At 42.0% G+C, this 15519-nt stretch overlaps 1 protein-coding gene across 1 annotated transcript in view; it reads right to left on the bottom strand.

Annotated features, from left to right (window-relative positions):
- Positions 1-15519, bottom strand: part of stag1b (STAG1 cohesin complex component b) — a 44075-nt gene that overhangs the window by 24559 nt on the left and 3997 nt on the right. Inside the window, exons 2-9 of the mRNA XM_063206620.1 lie at positions 4896-5081; positions 4437-4543; positions 3188-3311; positions 2245-2403; positions 1943-2039; positions 1780-1856; positions 1181-1385; positions 20-171 (exon numbers count right to left, since the gene is read on the bottom strand). Coding sequence (XP_063062690.1) covers positions 20-171; positions 1181-1385; positions 1780-1856; positions 1943-2039; positions 2245-2403; positions 3188-3311; positions 4437-4465 — 843 coding nt within the window. The 5' untranslated portion in view covers positions 4466-4543; positions 4896-5081. The remainder of the gene's footprint in view (positions 1-19; positions 172-1180; positions 1386-1779; positions 1857-1942; positions 2040-2244; positions 2404-3187; positions 3312-4436; positions 4544-4895; positions 5082-15519) is intronic.

Below are 15519 nucleotides of genomic sequence, written 5' to 3'. Positions count from 1 at the left end.
TTATTGGTCTCAGTTTCACCTCTTTCCTCTTCTCCAGCAGGAGCTCCAGCTTTTCACTGGCGCGCTTGCCGGCCATCTTGTTTCGCTCGGCCTCGTATTGTCGCTGGGTGTTGTCCTGGTTAATACTCAGATTGAGGGCCACATTCACCAGGGCTGTCATCAGCTTCATGGCTGCAAAGACAACACAATACGTTTACACACATGCAATCTATGGACAGTCATGGGTAAGCGGTTAGGGCATCAGACTTGTAGCCCAATGGTTGCCGGTTCGACTCCCGACCCGCCGGATTGGTGGGAAGAGTAACCAGTGCTCTCCCTGACTGAGGTACCCTGATGCACTGCTCCCTTGGGACGGTGTTTGGGGCTGCCCCCTTGCACAGGTGAGGCATAAATGCAATTTTGTTGTGTGCACTGAGCACTATGTGCCGTTTAACAAACACATTGAGAGTTTCCCAGGTGGGCTTTCAGTTTTATCAATCTACTTGCTACATTATTACCGGTAATACTATTATACCTTGCATTTTAAGCACCTTGAAGAGAATCTTAAATCTCCTTGTGTGTAATGACAATTAAGGCTTTGTACTATAATAACACTTCATGCCATACTTTGGTTGTGAGTGGCCATGCTCTTTTCCTAGTTGTCTTTCCATCCATTAGCCTGTAGGTGGGGGTGTGGGTGTGTTGAAAGAAATTCCTCCCTCTGCCTCAAGCACTCTTTTTCATAAGTCCTTTACCATTGTGTAACTCCCTGGCTTGAGTGGCTTCATATTTCTTTGCTCAATGTCTTGTTTCAAAACTGAAGCATAGAAAAGTAGAAGTAGAAGTGAAGGAAAAGTGGAAAAAACTCTCCTGGATAAAGATGAATCACTGGTATTACAACTACGGTAACTATCATGTATTAGTGTTACTTATATAATAAATGTACTTGTACTTCTACTTCACAAACCTCTGGACAATCTGGACTCATTAGTTATAATACAATGCCACTTCTTCCAAGTGACCTTGTTTTACCTGTCCAATTTATCCAGGGAATCATTCAAACAGGCGATCACCTGATTGAATTGGACAGGTAAAAACAATGCCATTTGGAATATGAGGCACTGGATTGTAAAACTAATGAAAGAAGTTTACATCGTCGCTGTCTGCTAGTAGAGGAGCAGAGGTCTTGCGTGCTGCTTACCTGCCAGGGTGCTGGTGTGCCTGAAGGCTCGCACTTGTGAGTCGGAGAGGCCGGTGAGGAGCGAGATGACCGTGTCCATCATGTACTCGTCGTAGATGATGCTGTATTGGCACTGACGAATCAGCACGCCGATGAACTCACAGAAGTTGTAGCGAAACTTCTTCCACTGAGGCCCTGGCATGGTGAGCGGATAGTCTCCGCTGTCCTACAAGTAGAAGTTCTTTTATCAAAAACTTGGTGGCCCAAAGGGCCTACTGCAGGCAACTCTTGCATAGAGACATTGAGTAGTAGGCATAATTTAATTACAAAAAACCTTTATTTTAAACTGGGGTATTGTATCTAAAAACACCAACGAATTTCAACCAAACCGAGTCTTCATCAGGGCATGACACTCTTTATTGTCATTACCCAACACAATGCACATGGAAACCTTTTGAATTTCTTAGTTAATATTGCTAACAGATGCTGTTTAAAAATGAAACTGATTTGAACAAAGACAGTTTTACTCAGCCGTCAGCAACTTCTCACATTTTACAAGTTGCTAAAAAAAAGAATCATCACCTTAAACCCTGAATAACAAAGAAGCAAGTCAGCCATACCTCGTCAAATTCTTCAGTCATCTTCCTGATAATCTCAGAATTCTGCATGTTCCGGAACATCTCGATTCTCACCGTTCCTGTAAGACAGTCACATTAGCTTCTAATTTTCCACAGAAGAAAAGCCCCCCACAAATTCATATATTCTGCTCAAAACACAAATTACCTTTGCAGCCGGAGCACTGAATGAAGAAGTTGATGACATCCAACAGAGCCATATCCCTGTCCTGCTTGTAGGCCTCAATCCAGTCATCAACTACAGACTACACAAGGCAGAAAAAGCCATTAGCGTCCAATGATCCTGCTAAATGAAGGCTCCATTTGTTTATTGGTTAGATCCCCATTAGATGTGGCAATGCCACAGCACTTCTTCCTGAGGTTCACTATTCCAATAAAAATTCTCATCAAAGTTGTATCATTCAAAAAGTTGTGAAATCGAGGATAAGGAGTAGGTAGAACAAATCTCACCTGCATGGCACTCTTCCCCATCCTCACCACCTCAAACAGGGTAGTGGCATCACCCTCGCCGTTCTGCTGGGCCGGCACCCCATTGGCTCTCTTCCCACGAGGGGGACCCAATTGCCCGGTCTCCACTATAGGAGACTTCCGTGCCTTTTTATTGCTCGCCTGAAAAAAAAGAAAAAAAGGTATTGCACACCAAATTAGTCTTTTTAGCCACTTTTCCCCATACTCTGCTCCATGTTTTACATTTCAGCATCCTGTCATGTCAAATAAAGTCAAAGTCCTTAAAACATCCCTTCAATAAAACATGGGGGAGAGTGTGCAACATTTTCTTTATTTTCAATGCCTCAAAAGTAAGCCACTGGTATTCCAAGAAGCTGGTTGTAGCAAGTCAGGTGAAGTGAACCTGGAGATCGTGGCAAATCAAATCACTCAGAGAGCCCAGAATCCTCATATTCTGACACGGGCAGAGTTACTCCCTTCTAACAGGTTACTTAAAGGGACACTGTGCAGGAAATGGTCAAAAAAGGTACTGCAACTATACTGCTTATTGAAATTGGGCTGCCTATTGCCCAATTTGATCTTTACATGAAAGTTTACTAAGTATTAGACAAATATTTTCTAGTATGGTCCAAGTACAGTCATTTTTCCAGTTACAAATGGCTATTTTTGGAAATTCAAAATGGCGGTCCATGGAGAAGATCCCCCTTTTCATGTATGAAAAGTGCAATTTTTCCAGTCATAATGAATACTTAGAATTTGATGCTGGTGGTAAGTATTCATGAAAAAGGTAACATTAGTGAATGGACAGCATGAATTCTGGAAATACACAACTAAAAATCTCACACAGTGTCCCTTTAAACCAGGTTTAGAAGCTCACTCACCATGTTCTTGGAATAACCCCACAGAACTGACTGGATAAAAGAGAGGTGTAGTGTGGCCTACATACCGCCTGCTTTCCTGGCCTGCCCCTCTTCCTCTTGCCCTTGGGTTCGACTCCTTCCTCCAGCTCGCTGACACTGACCGTGCTCAGGCCCACCATGTCCCCCTGTCCTGACTCATTGGAGGACTCCCTGTATGGACACACAAAGACATTATCCACATACACTCAGTGATTTTCATATCTCTTCACCCACCAATTGAATTTTATTATTATTATTATTATAATTACTATTTTAAATTTGACCCCTGCCCTGGTGATATGATCTGTGAGGAAGCATTGGAGCAACACAATTTCAGGCAATAGGTGGCGCTGTTGTAATTCAAAACAACCTAACTTTCACACAGTTTTATTTTAGGTAACAAATGCTTGACCAACTCTTTTTTGCCGCTTGTAGTTTTACTTGCATATAACAACTGAGACAACTAGGTTTGTAGGCGAGTGTCAGTATGTCTATGTTTTAGAAGTGAAGACATGGCATATACAGTACTCGAGTCTAGTGCATACATGTTAACTGACCGAAGAAAAACATGACAAAGTAGCGGAGAAAATACTGTTCTCACTAGAGATGTCCGATATTGACTTTTTTGCCGATATCCGATGTGCCGATATTGTCCAACTCTCAATTTTCGATTCCGATATCGGCCGATACCGATGCCGATATATGTGGGTTATTTTTCCTCATCACAAATTTTAGGTAACATTACAAATCTGCTGTTGTGGAACAAAATATGCTTAATTTTATTGCAATGCCCCACTAGAAGCATTCTCGAATGCAACAAAGCTTTCCAAATATGAATCGTCTGTGCAAAATAGAAAAATAATTAAGGAGAAAAGTGTACAGTAATTCAAGCATTATCATATCGGTTTTGATTGGTCAAAAATCCGATTCCGATATTACATTTTATGCTATTATCGGGCCGATAATATATGTGGGCCGATATTATCGGACATCTCTAGTTCTCACACAAGTCTAAAGATCTAAGAATCTGTACATTGAACAAATAAGACAATAAAATATAAATTATTTGCTTCAAAGGAAATTAAACCTACTCATAATACTATATACACATAATACAAATTGCAAGACATGTAGACAATCAGACAGTCAATCACGTTAATCCTACTAGCCAAGCACACACTGGAGTAATGGAACAGAGTGGCTGGTAAATGTTATCTTCTACCAGCCAGACTGAATTTTCACCAGCATTTGGCCAGTTGGCAGGTGTTAACTTAGAGCTCTGCTTGCCATACTCACTGCAGGACTGGGAACTCTGAGGTGATCATGTTGATGTCTGCCGTTGTTGGTGGCGAGCCCTGGCTGGCTGAGCGGAGTACAGAGGCAGAGAGGGCCAGAGAGTAGGGCTGCACGATTATGGAGAACAAAAAATGATAATCACGATTATTTAGGTCAAACAACTTAATTTCGTGAAGAATCTTATTTAAAATCACAAAATGTAATATAACCAAGAAACTATTGCGTAAGGGATGACCAAAATAAAAGTGAATTGTAATAATTGTGCAGAAGGAAACAACATGAATCTTAGGTGGGCCTACAGATTTTTGGCCAAAAATACCAGCCTGTCAACATGTTCAGGCTTCAAGGACGCCTGAAGACAGGTTGCTATATTGCCCCCTGTGCGACCACGATTAAATCGTCTGGGCTAAAATCTTTCAATTTTAGATTACTTTTCGATCAAAAAAAATGCAGCCCTACCAGAGAGGGAGAGAGTGTGGGGCTGGCTGTGGGTGGCTGCCGGAGTGGAGCCTGGTGTTGGCGGCCTCCTGTCCTGTCCTGTCCGGTTGGGTCCTCCTCAGGGCTGCTCAATAGTGGCTTCCCTCTGGAGCTCTATCTCCACACTGCTGCACTGACTGGAGCAAACACTTCTGATGGGGTCATAGCCTGTGGACACACATGAGCAGCCAAGAAAAGAGATGAGAATATGAATTTCACATAGCATAGCGGTACATAGGGTATATTAAGATATATTCTTCAAAATCATACTGTAGTGCTGAGACCCCCAATAATAAAATACAAAAGTCAAATAATGGCATTTAAGTAATTTTGACTGGATGAAAGTGGCTTTCACGCATCTTCTCAAATGAAAAAGCATAATCTGAGTTTAATGGGAAATAAGGCATAACTTATACAGTGAAGTTATAATCAGTTATGATGACAGCAAAACAGTGAATAAAAGACTGTAATTAAAATAAATGAATGAATTGTACCACAATCATCCACTTGGGGCAGTGTTCACCATGACCGCTTCAAATCAAAAGCAACTTCATAAACTTTGACACTGATGGCAAAATAATCAACCTCACTCAAAGCAAAACAAGAAAATACCATAGGCAACTTAAAATAATTTTATTTTGAGGTAATTCTTTATTTTCCATGATAAAACCAAGAAAGCTTCTAGTATTCCAGTCATTGCAAACCCATGCCAACAGTAGGGGGCAGACTTGGAAAACTTTTTTTTAAACAGTGTAATCTTCGGAAACTCTTTGACTGGCTAAATATTCCTAATGGGTCCACATCACCTCATTCACAAATAATGACGATAATGCAAATAAAAACACATGCATCAAAAAACTGCATCCTGAAACAGAAAGTCTAATGTGCAGCTGGATTGTTTAAGAGCTGGAGTTTAGCATGTGAACTACTGCCATGGAGAGGGCAGATGAGCCATGCGGGTGAACTGGTGCTGACACTAGGGGGCTCCACACACCTCCAAAGGAGTCGGAGAGAGCGCGAACACACACACGCACACGCACACACACACACACACACACACACACACACACACACACACACACGCACACGCACACACGCACGCACGCACGCACGCACGCACGCACGCACGCACACACACACACACGCACGCACACACACGCACACACACACACACACACACACACACACACACACGCACACACACACACACACACCGCTACTTGTAGCCTCTAAAACTCCCGCTTAAAACTCTCTCTCAGAAACACCTCCTCCAGCCCCTGCTGCCCGTATGAGCCTGAGCGGCATGCTGACAATACAGCACAATCTCCACTCGCCGTCCTGGGGATGGGCAAAAGAGGATGGTGGATATAGATGCATTACATTCATTATCTCTTAACTGTTGAAAAATCAAGTCATTAGTTTTTCTTTTCTATCAGACATGTAAAACTTTCCCCTGACATTTACCGAAGCATGTCAGGTAAGAATAAAACTTCTATATGCCTGAAACAAAAGAAAAACTTCAGACTTGATGGTGGATATAGTTTAGACAATTTTACTTCTGGGGAGTCATGGGTAATTGGTTAGGGTGTCAGAATTGTAGCCCAAAGGTTGCTGGTTGCTCAACTCCCGACCCACCAGGTTGGTGGGAGGAGTAACTTAATTAACCAGTGCTACCCCCCCCATCCTCCTCCATGACTGAGGTTCCCATGGTACCGTGCCCCCTTGCACGGGTGGGGCAGAAATGCAATTTGGTTGTGCGCAGTGTGCAATGTGCGTTGGACTTTCCTTTCACTTGCTTTCTATAGAACATTTACAGCCAGTTGGGCTGCACAAAAGATTACACTGAAAAAAGTAAATCAATAAACCGAAAGTGTGTTTTTTTGCATTTTCGGCCGAATATTTTCTGCGGCCGAATTTTCGGTGCACCTCTAATATTTAAATGCATTTGCAAGACACCATACCCAATCCCTAACAGAGCAGCACCTTTACCACAATACCACCCCCTCTCCCCCAATCACAAAAGGACAAATAGTAGGGTTGGGTAATTGATTGATACATTATTCAAAAGATAATTACACCAACAATCATCAACATCAACTGCCAGGGAAGAAGCACATGTACAGCTCCTTACACAAAGGCAAGTACTAAAACGTATCATCCTGTGATTCTGCCCATTCCAACCAATGAAAGACAGCTTTAATCAGAAATGCAATTGTCCAGTCGAAATTGTGATTTAAAAAACGTTATCAGTCAACATGACTGTGATTGTGTTGCCAAATCACCCAACCCAAGAAATAATTAAAAGCTGGTGACAAAGTAGTCCCAAAGCTATAATGGGTGTCTAGCTAATTTTAAACACAGCACACCACCCGATACCAGATAAAGGAAATCTTTCAGCCATGTAAAAAGGAATAAATTATAGACTAATTTTAGATTAAACAATACACTCCAGCCTTCTGTCAGCGTATAGGTCAAATTATAGAGCCACATTTTATAGCTTTAAGTGTCAAATGTTATTTAGGCTGAGGGACTGTGTAAAGGGCTTTCTGCATGCAGGCAGCCTGCTGCTGGCTAGCCTGGCTGCTTGGAAGGGGACGCTGCTCTGCTGTTATGTAATAGTGGAGCGATTGCGTAAGCACAGATGGCAGTAAAGAGGGAATGGCAGTCAGGAGGAGCAGATGCTGCTGCTGCTGCTGGGCGGAGCCTCAGCCAACGCTACAGCGCTGTGAATCTGATCTCAGAACAGGCCTCAAGAGTCGAGTCCAGCCCAACACAAGGAAGCACATCTCGTAGCATACACACCTCCCAGCCTATCACACGCCACATCATCTGACCAATGACCACACTTCAAATACAAGACATTGTATGCAGTGCAGCTCCGCCAACAGCCAAACATTTTACTCTGGAGGTGTACAAATATTATGAGCTTATAACATTAAGTCTTAAATTATACACATGTTCACTCTTCTGATGCTGTACAAACAGTATAATTATATATTGCATAAAATATTAAGTCACAAACACACATATGGACAGACAGACATATAGACACTACACTATTTCTGATGCACATCAATCCAGAGTTGTGTAAAGTGAAAGTAGTAGTACAAATGTTACAACACTAGTTGTATGATATTACATGGGTTCAACTTTGCAATATCAAATGAGTGCTGTAATTACATTTACTTCTACTTTATACAACACTGCATCAAACTGGATGGTGCAGTTTGGGACAGTCAATATTACAAACAAGGAGACTGCGAGAGAGCAAGAGAGAGAGAGGGAAAGAGCTGTGAGGGAAAGAGGGAAAATAGAGACATTTTTTTTACATCCATCAAATGACAGAAGCTAAACAAGACCACATCACTCATGCCCATGTTGCACACTTCCTAAATAAACACACACACACACATATAGTAAGATACAAAATATTAAGGCCTGGGACTTGGAAGTCTCATCTTAGAGGACAGATGGAATATGATCCATCCGTAGAGACTGTCTGGAGAAGTGGACCCTCAACCAGTTTAAAGGGACACTGCAGGAAATGGTCAAAAAAGGTACTGCAACTATGCTGCTCATTGAAACTGGGCTGCCTATTGCCAAATTTGATCTTTACATGAACGTTTATTAAGTAATAAACAAATAATTTCTAGTATGGCCCAAGTAGAGTCATTTTTTCAGGTAAAAATGGCTATTTTTGAAAATTCAAAATGGCGGACCCTGGAGAAGATCCCCGTTTTCATGTATGAAAAGTGCAATTTTTCCAGTCATAATGAATACTTAGAATTTGATGGTGGTGGTAAGTATTCATGAAAAAGTTAACATTAGTGAATGGGCAGCATGAATTCTGGAAATAAACAACTAAAAATCTCACACAGTGTCCCTTCAACGCCTCGCTTCAGCCAGAACCCTGGATGGCCGGGGTGGCTTGAGCTGAACATGTTCTTTTTAAAAAAAAGGTTCGCACACGCCTTTGGATTTCATCTTGATTTATGTTTATTCACTCAATGGCATGATGATGTTTCGACCTTGCAGGTCTTCCTCAGAGAGGAAAAAAGGCCCTGTTTTGTTCAACACAAGGGTCTGTGCCCGAGGTAAGCCACAATTGAACTGAACATGTAGCATAATTGGCAGAGGGGGATACCCTTGTCTATTTTTAATGTGGAAATCAATAGCCATAAAAAAGCGCTGCATCTCGCCCCTTAAAAAGGGAAATGTAAATGAAAGCACTGCCGGCTGCCAGACTTCATCCGTTGAAGGCGATGCCTTGGCTCTCGGAGCGTTTTAATGTGTCACCTCACCTGGCAGATGTGATATTATTCCTAAGGTAGCCCAAGGCGTCTGTATAAATAGCTGGAATTATCTGGAGAGTTGGGCATCGTCCCTCGCACACACATGAATTCATCTTCTCACACACACACACACACACACACACACACACACACACACACACACACACACACACACACACACACACAACAGAAAGCTTTTCTCAATGAACTGTGAACAACCTTGATGTTGGTGGGGGTGGGGAGGGATGGGGGATAAAACCAGAGAGACTCAAACAGATTTTCCTCGGACGCACATATCTAAGCCTGCCTCTGGACTGCAAACCTTATATTGATCTAATGGGATAGCATGACACAGACAGACGTTTCGACCTAAAGCTAGGTTTACACTTATCCTGCACTGAAGTTCATGGGACCAGAACTGCACTACCAGAGTGGGGGGGTCCATAGATCTGGGTTCAAGTTCACACTCCCTGGACAGTAGAGGGCATGGCGTTTTTCCCGCTGAGAATTCAAGGACACTGATGACGTCTGATTCTGGGACACCGCCGCTGACCAATCAGGACCACGCACTGTCCACTAGCGTACTGGCCAACGAAGGACATTTCAGCCTGGGAGAACCATACGTTCAACCCTGCAAAAGGGCTTGTGGTGGCTGGTTTCTGTACGGTTGCGGTCTGCTAAGGATGAGTGTAAACTTGGCTTACGCCATCTTCAGCGTTTTACGGAGGGTGTTGTGTATTAACTTATACACATGTGTAATATTATAGATAAATATTCCTGTATAAAAACACCCACAAACACACCATGGCAGTTACACCAGAGACGGTAAGAAGGTTAGAACTAGGGAATCTTTAGTTGTACACACTATGGTCCCTGCATTACAGATTAGACAATGCCTCTTGCCATCATTGAGCATGTTTACATGCAGTTCAGTATCCCAAATATAAGGCTTATCCTGGTTATGGTCAAACTCGGGATAAGGTTTGAATGCTGAGTGTCATCCTAGTCTACATTATTGGCCATTGTAGAATTCTCTTCAAATGCGTGTAGCCTGGATACCAGCAACAACGTTCTATGGGAAGCCTCGGTATCCGGGCTAAGGTGTTTCCATGAGTCAGTGGCCTCGGTTACATGGTACATTTAATTCTGAATAAAACTTAATTTCTCTTTCAAAACTTGTACACGCCTCCCAATTTGGAATGAAATGAAAGTGCAATGCAAACTCGACGGAACTATTCAATTATGAATTATTAATTCGATGTTAACACAGCCAATATCCCGGTTTCTCTCGGAATACTCCACGTAAAATATAGCATAAGGCCTTATCTGGGATACTGAAGGCGGGAAAAGGTGTTCATGTGTTCAAACACAAATTCTGATCGGAATACCGAACTGCAAATAAACGCACTCATAGCCATTGCTGAGGCTCCCTCTCTGACAAACGAAAAGAGAGCTGATAAAGACCCTTAATGACCATAACTCCCCATCACCAACAACTGTCACACACTGGCTTAGTTTTGTGTTCAAATACAAAACAACCTTCATGTCATGACTATTACATTATTACATATTTACTGCATATAGGAAGACGGACGCATTAACGCATTAAACAGACATGTCATGCTTTGCTATAGACGGTTTCATGGAACGTTTGCTTGTTGCTTGGTGACATGATATGGCCCGAAGTAAACTTCCGGTCTACTAATGTTTTGGTAGGCTGCAATCTGTCGACACTGCCAATATGATAACAAACGGTTTTAATATTGGTGGGAAAAAAATGCTTTTTAATTTTTTTGTTCTGCGGTAGGGTGCAACTTCACTTCTGGTACCAATCCGCTGACAAACGTGACGCGGATAATTAATGTGTAGGCCTACATGATGCCCAGTCTGCATATCTTACCAAAGCAGACCTAGGGTTGCCACATTTCGTGGTTAAAAAAAAAAAAACGGGACACATTGTCGTGCGAGCGTGAACCATTTATGATATGTGTTTATTGCAATGGGCTAATATGAATTTGTGCACTATTTTTTTTTTTTTTTTAAACGGGGACGTTATTCACTTTCCTGGACAGACCATAACAAACCTAGCCTACAGTAGGCTAGAAACCTTGGGGTGTGGCGACATTACGAGACTGTGTTTCCATTTTGTAAGTTTTCGTGAAAATAGCCAACTTTGTAAGCGCTTGAAGATAGCATTCATACTTTGCAGTATTTTCTCTTTCGAGCGCGCACCAGGATGTTACTGTCGTGCATTCGTGCCTGTGTGAGGCTGCCTTTTGATTCAATCTGAAAGGACCACCTGTGTATCAGTGGCAGCGACAGATAAACAGACAGACAGACGAAACCTCTTTTCCACCAAATACCAGAGTAGGCTATTTTACCTAAAATCAGGTAACCATGTGGTCACGGACATTCAATATTTGCTTAAAAACACCCTGTACACGAGTGACGAGTCACAACCAGCTAATGACAACATGTGAGTTCAAGCCAGCAACTTGACTCAAAGCATACACAGCACAACAAAAAACAAAACCCTGTTCAACCATGCAGACGTCCCTGACTACTGTATTAAACTTGCCTTACCTTAAAACTTTTCTTGACCCCGGCACATCTCGTAATTTTGTCGATATAATCCACATTTTGACGTAGCAGCCAAGCCAGTGCTAATCAGTCAGTCGTATCCTGTGTTAGCATTGCTATTAACCTCGACATCAAGGACGTCTGCTGAATTGTCCAAAATAAATACAATCCGGCCGTTTATCCTTTTCTTCAGCAGATGACAGTTTGGGTATTTCGTCGTCCTTGTCCCAAGAAGTTTAGTAGTAACAGCTACTGTTCAGAACTTGAAGGAATCGTTGCGACTACATTTACTAAATTAACCTGTAACAGTGTAGGCAGATGCAAGCCCAACTAAGTCCCTAATTCCTACAACAAACACAAACTGTAATTCTACATAATTTTATGCTGCCGTGTTTTTTAGGCACACCATCACCCGACCCATGTTGCCAAAGTGCCATCACTGCTTTCCTTTACATTGAGGCTATGTGAGGCTAAATTAATATGATTAATACGATCGTGAAGTTTTTACATCTACCCCAAAAATGGACGCGTAGTGCCCCCTATGGGTGATTGCTGTCATAAAAATGGAAAACAACATTTATTTTTCATTTTCTGTGCCACTCTCAAATGAAATACCGCGCTTGTGTAGCTGTGTTGATCCGATGCAGTGTATTGTTTGCGGAAGTGTACCGGAAATTAAGTTAGGGCCATAGAATGTTCATGCCTTGTTTTTGTTTTGACTGTAAACGTTCCATGAAACCGTCTATAGCACTTCCCTAGTACAGTCATAAAACTGTAATGCTGAAGGCAAGGCAACATTGTGAAAACAAAAGGGTGGTCAGCAGCACAGAACCAGACACACCAGCGCTTTACAGTAAAATTGCTCTTTTCACCAGGCTGACTTGTTCAACCACAACTTCTGGCAAGGAGCCCGTTAAAAACATCTCCAACAGAAAGTCAAAGGCTAAAATAAAGGATGCAGAGATGGTTCAACTGCTTTCTCCCTCAGGCACCTAATAACCAACTGAAATACATTTCACTGTGTGGCAACTTACGGAAGCATTTTTGTGATTACGAATGATTTGCCGTCATACATGTTAGGGTAAAATGGACACATTTGGTATTTCTGGAAATCTGCTACTATTTCCGTTTACTGTACATTTTTTAGACTTGTCTTTTGTAATAGTCCAAGTGTCTGTTCTATGGCTCCTAAACGCAAGACAAAATTCCATTTGGGGATACACTTTTTTCTGATAGCATAGCTCATTGAGACTCCTTTTCTTTTTTCTAGCTATGTTAAAGGTATAGAATGGCTGGCTGAAGATGAGGTAAGACATAGCAATGGTCGGCAAAAGACGCCATTCAGCATGTAACAGGGGTGTCAAAACCTGTCATTATGGGTAGGGGTAGAGGTGGTGGTAGGGGCTTGGGGTGTCGTCAAACATCTTTATTGGAGAAAGAGTTTCACTCTGTTCCTATGTGGTAGGGTCTTGAGCTTCTAGCATATAGACACACAAGCACCAGAAATCTAACTGAGCTGACAGGATGAACATAAAGTGAACTACAGCATGCTGACTGACCCCTGGTTTTATCCATAAGCATCTTTAAGGATAATAGACTGAGTATCCAAACATGCGACTGAACGTGACCGTGACTGGCCAAGGATGCGACAGTCTGCCAAGTTGCTATACCATGTCTAATTAATGTAATTATAATGTGTATAGTGAGTGCCAAAAATGCACTTACAAAAGTATATACACATATATAAACAGTGCATAAGCTTACACATCATTGCAAAGAACATGTACAATAAAATGTGTGTGCTTTGTGTAGGTTAATTTACAGACATCCTTTAATTGTTTTTTAATTTTCCTTGAATTTGTTGTTTAATTGTCTGTCTATTCTCAACTGACATCCATTCTGTTCCGGGCACTGCTGCTGACAACACAAATCAGTGATGTGTACAATCAGAGTTCTAATGTGCAATAATTGGTTGTAAGTTAATATTTTGGGCTACCCTGTATAAATATGCACATTGCTTCAACTACACATAATTAATATAATAACACACCAGCAAGCGCAATGGCATGCCTAAATTGCACGTCAGCTGACATATATAGAAAGTGACCTTAAAATATCTACATATAAGATAAGCAAATTCCCAGCAACTCCTGTCATGCCTAAAATATCCAGACAGCAAAACACATGAATGATGATCAGGCTTTTCCAATACTACTGTTAATTCACACCTTTCTTGTGATCTGTTCAGCAAAGGGAGGCTTGCTCGCTGATCTCTGCGCCACTAGCCAATAAGACTCAAGGAAACAGGAGCCCTACAGTAAGACAGTTGCCATGGCAACAACCTGCCTTCTGGAATACATGCCAAGCATGCAAAGTGGCTTTCAAATAAGCTGCCGGGTGATGCTCATTGCTTATGATGGGGTAAAACACAGACCACAGAGGAGCTGTGAATTATTACCCATCAAAATACATTACAGTGATGGGAGGAACTAAAGAATGCTGATTATACCACTATTTTTTTTTTAAGCGCTGAAGGCAATGATGCACTCATCACCAAGAACATCTAAGTGTCAAATCAGCTCTCATTACACTCGTTATTTATGGTAGCACAGAAATATCACAGTGCAGCGCAGAATGAAAATGCATTTATGCCGTGCTCAATGACAGCGGGGGCAGCCCAACAGGCACCCCGAAGAGCGCTGCAGCTGACGGTACCATGCTCAGGGTACCTGCAGTCATTGAGGAGGATGGGAAAGAGTGCTGACTAATCGCAACTGGCTGTGTTGGGAGTCGAACAGACAACCCTGAAGCTACAAGCCTGACACCCTAGTCCCCAGTCTCTGTCTATCTCTTCTTCCTCTGCCTTCCTGCTATTTCTGCCTCTCCTCTATACCTCTCCTTTTAAATCCATCTCTAACAATTATGTTTTTTTCCCATTTGTTAAGCACTTTGAGTTACATGCCTTGTATGACACAGTGCTATACAAATACAATTATTATTATTATTATTATTATTATAAAACCATGTCAGCAGTGAGATCACAATCAATTGGCCATACAGTGTCTGAGTCACATGCATGCAGACAGGGGTGTCAAAAGTGTTCATAGTGTTAAGTAAGTTAGAACACCAGCACATGATATTACATAGCTGTTACACCGATTTACTCCATTGTATCTAATGAGATAGAAAGACTGTATTGTTACTGAAAAACACTAAAACAACCAGGTCTACTAGTTACTCAGATAAGTTAACTGTGGTGAAAAGAAACTCTTCCTCTTTTACTTTTACTTTTCACACTCTGCATGCATGAAATTTTGACATAAACAAAATGAACTAATACATCTACAAGAAAGCAGAAGCCAATTGAGAGAGGACCAGTTTCCTAGTCTAGTGGATGATGTGCGCGAGGCAGGCTGACCAGCGGCCCAGGTTTCTAGCAAAGTGGTGCAAGGCAGTCTGACCTTGCCATCCGGAAGCTTATGCTTAAGTCTTATTTTCCCTTCACGTTACGTCTGGGCCTGATGTAAGGAGGGGGCCCGATTACATGGTACTAGACCACATGACCAATGGTGTAGGTTTGGTTTGGAAAGTGGTGGGGACAAACTGTCCAGGGTTAGGAGAAAACCACTTTATTTTTTTTACATCGGGCCCTTGACTTCACAATATAACATCATGTTCTACTCACCAATGTTAGTTGTGTGTCATTCAGAGCTCTACTGAAGATATTGCACTCA

Source organism: Engraulis encrasicolus, chromosome 9 (assembly GCF_034702125.1).
Source record: "Engraulis encrasicolus isolate BLACKSEA-1 chromosome 9, IST_EnEncr_1.0, whole genome shotgun sequence".
NCBI lineage: Eukaryota > Metazoa > Chordata > Actinopteri > Clupeiformes > Engraulidae > Engraulis > Engraulis encrasicolus.
The sequence above is the reverse complement of the archived record's forward strand: the minus strand, read 5'-3'. Positions and strand labels throughout refer to the sequence as shown.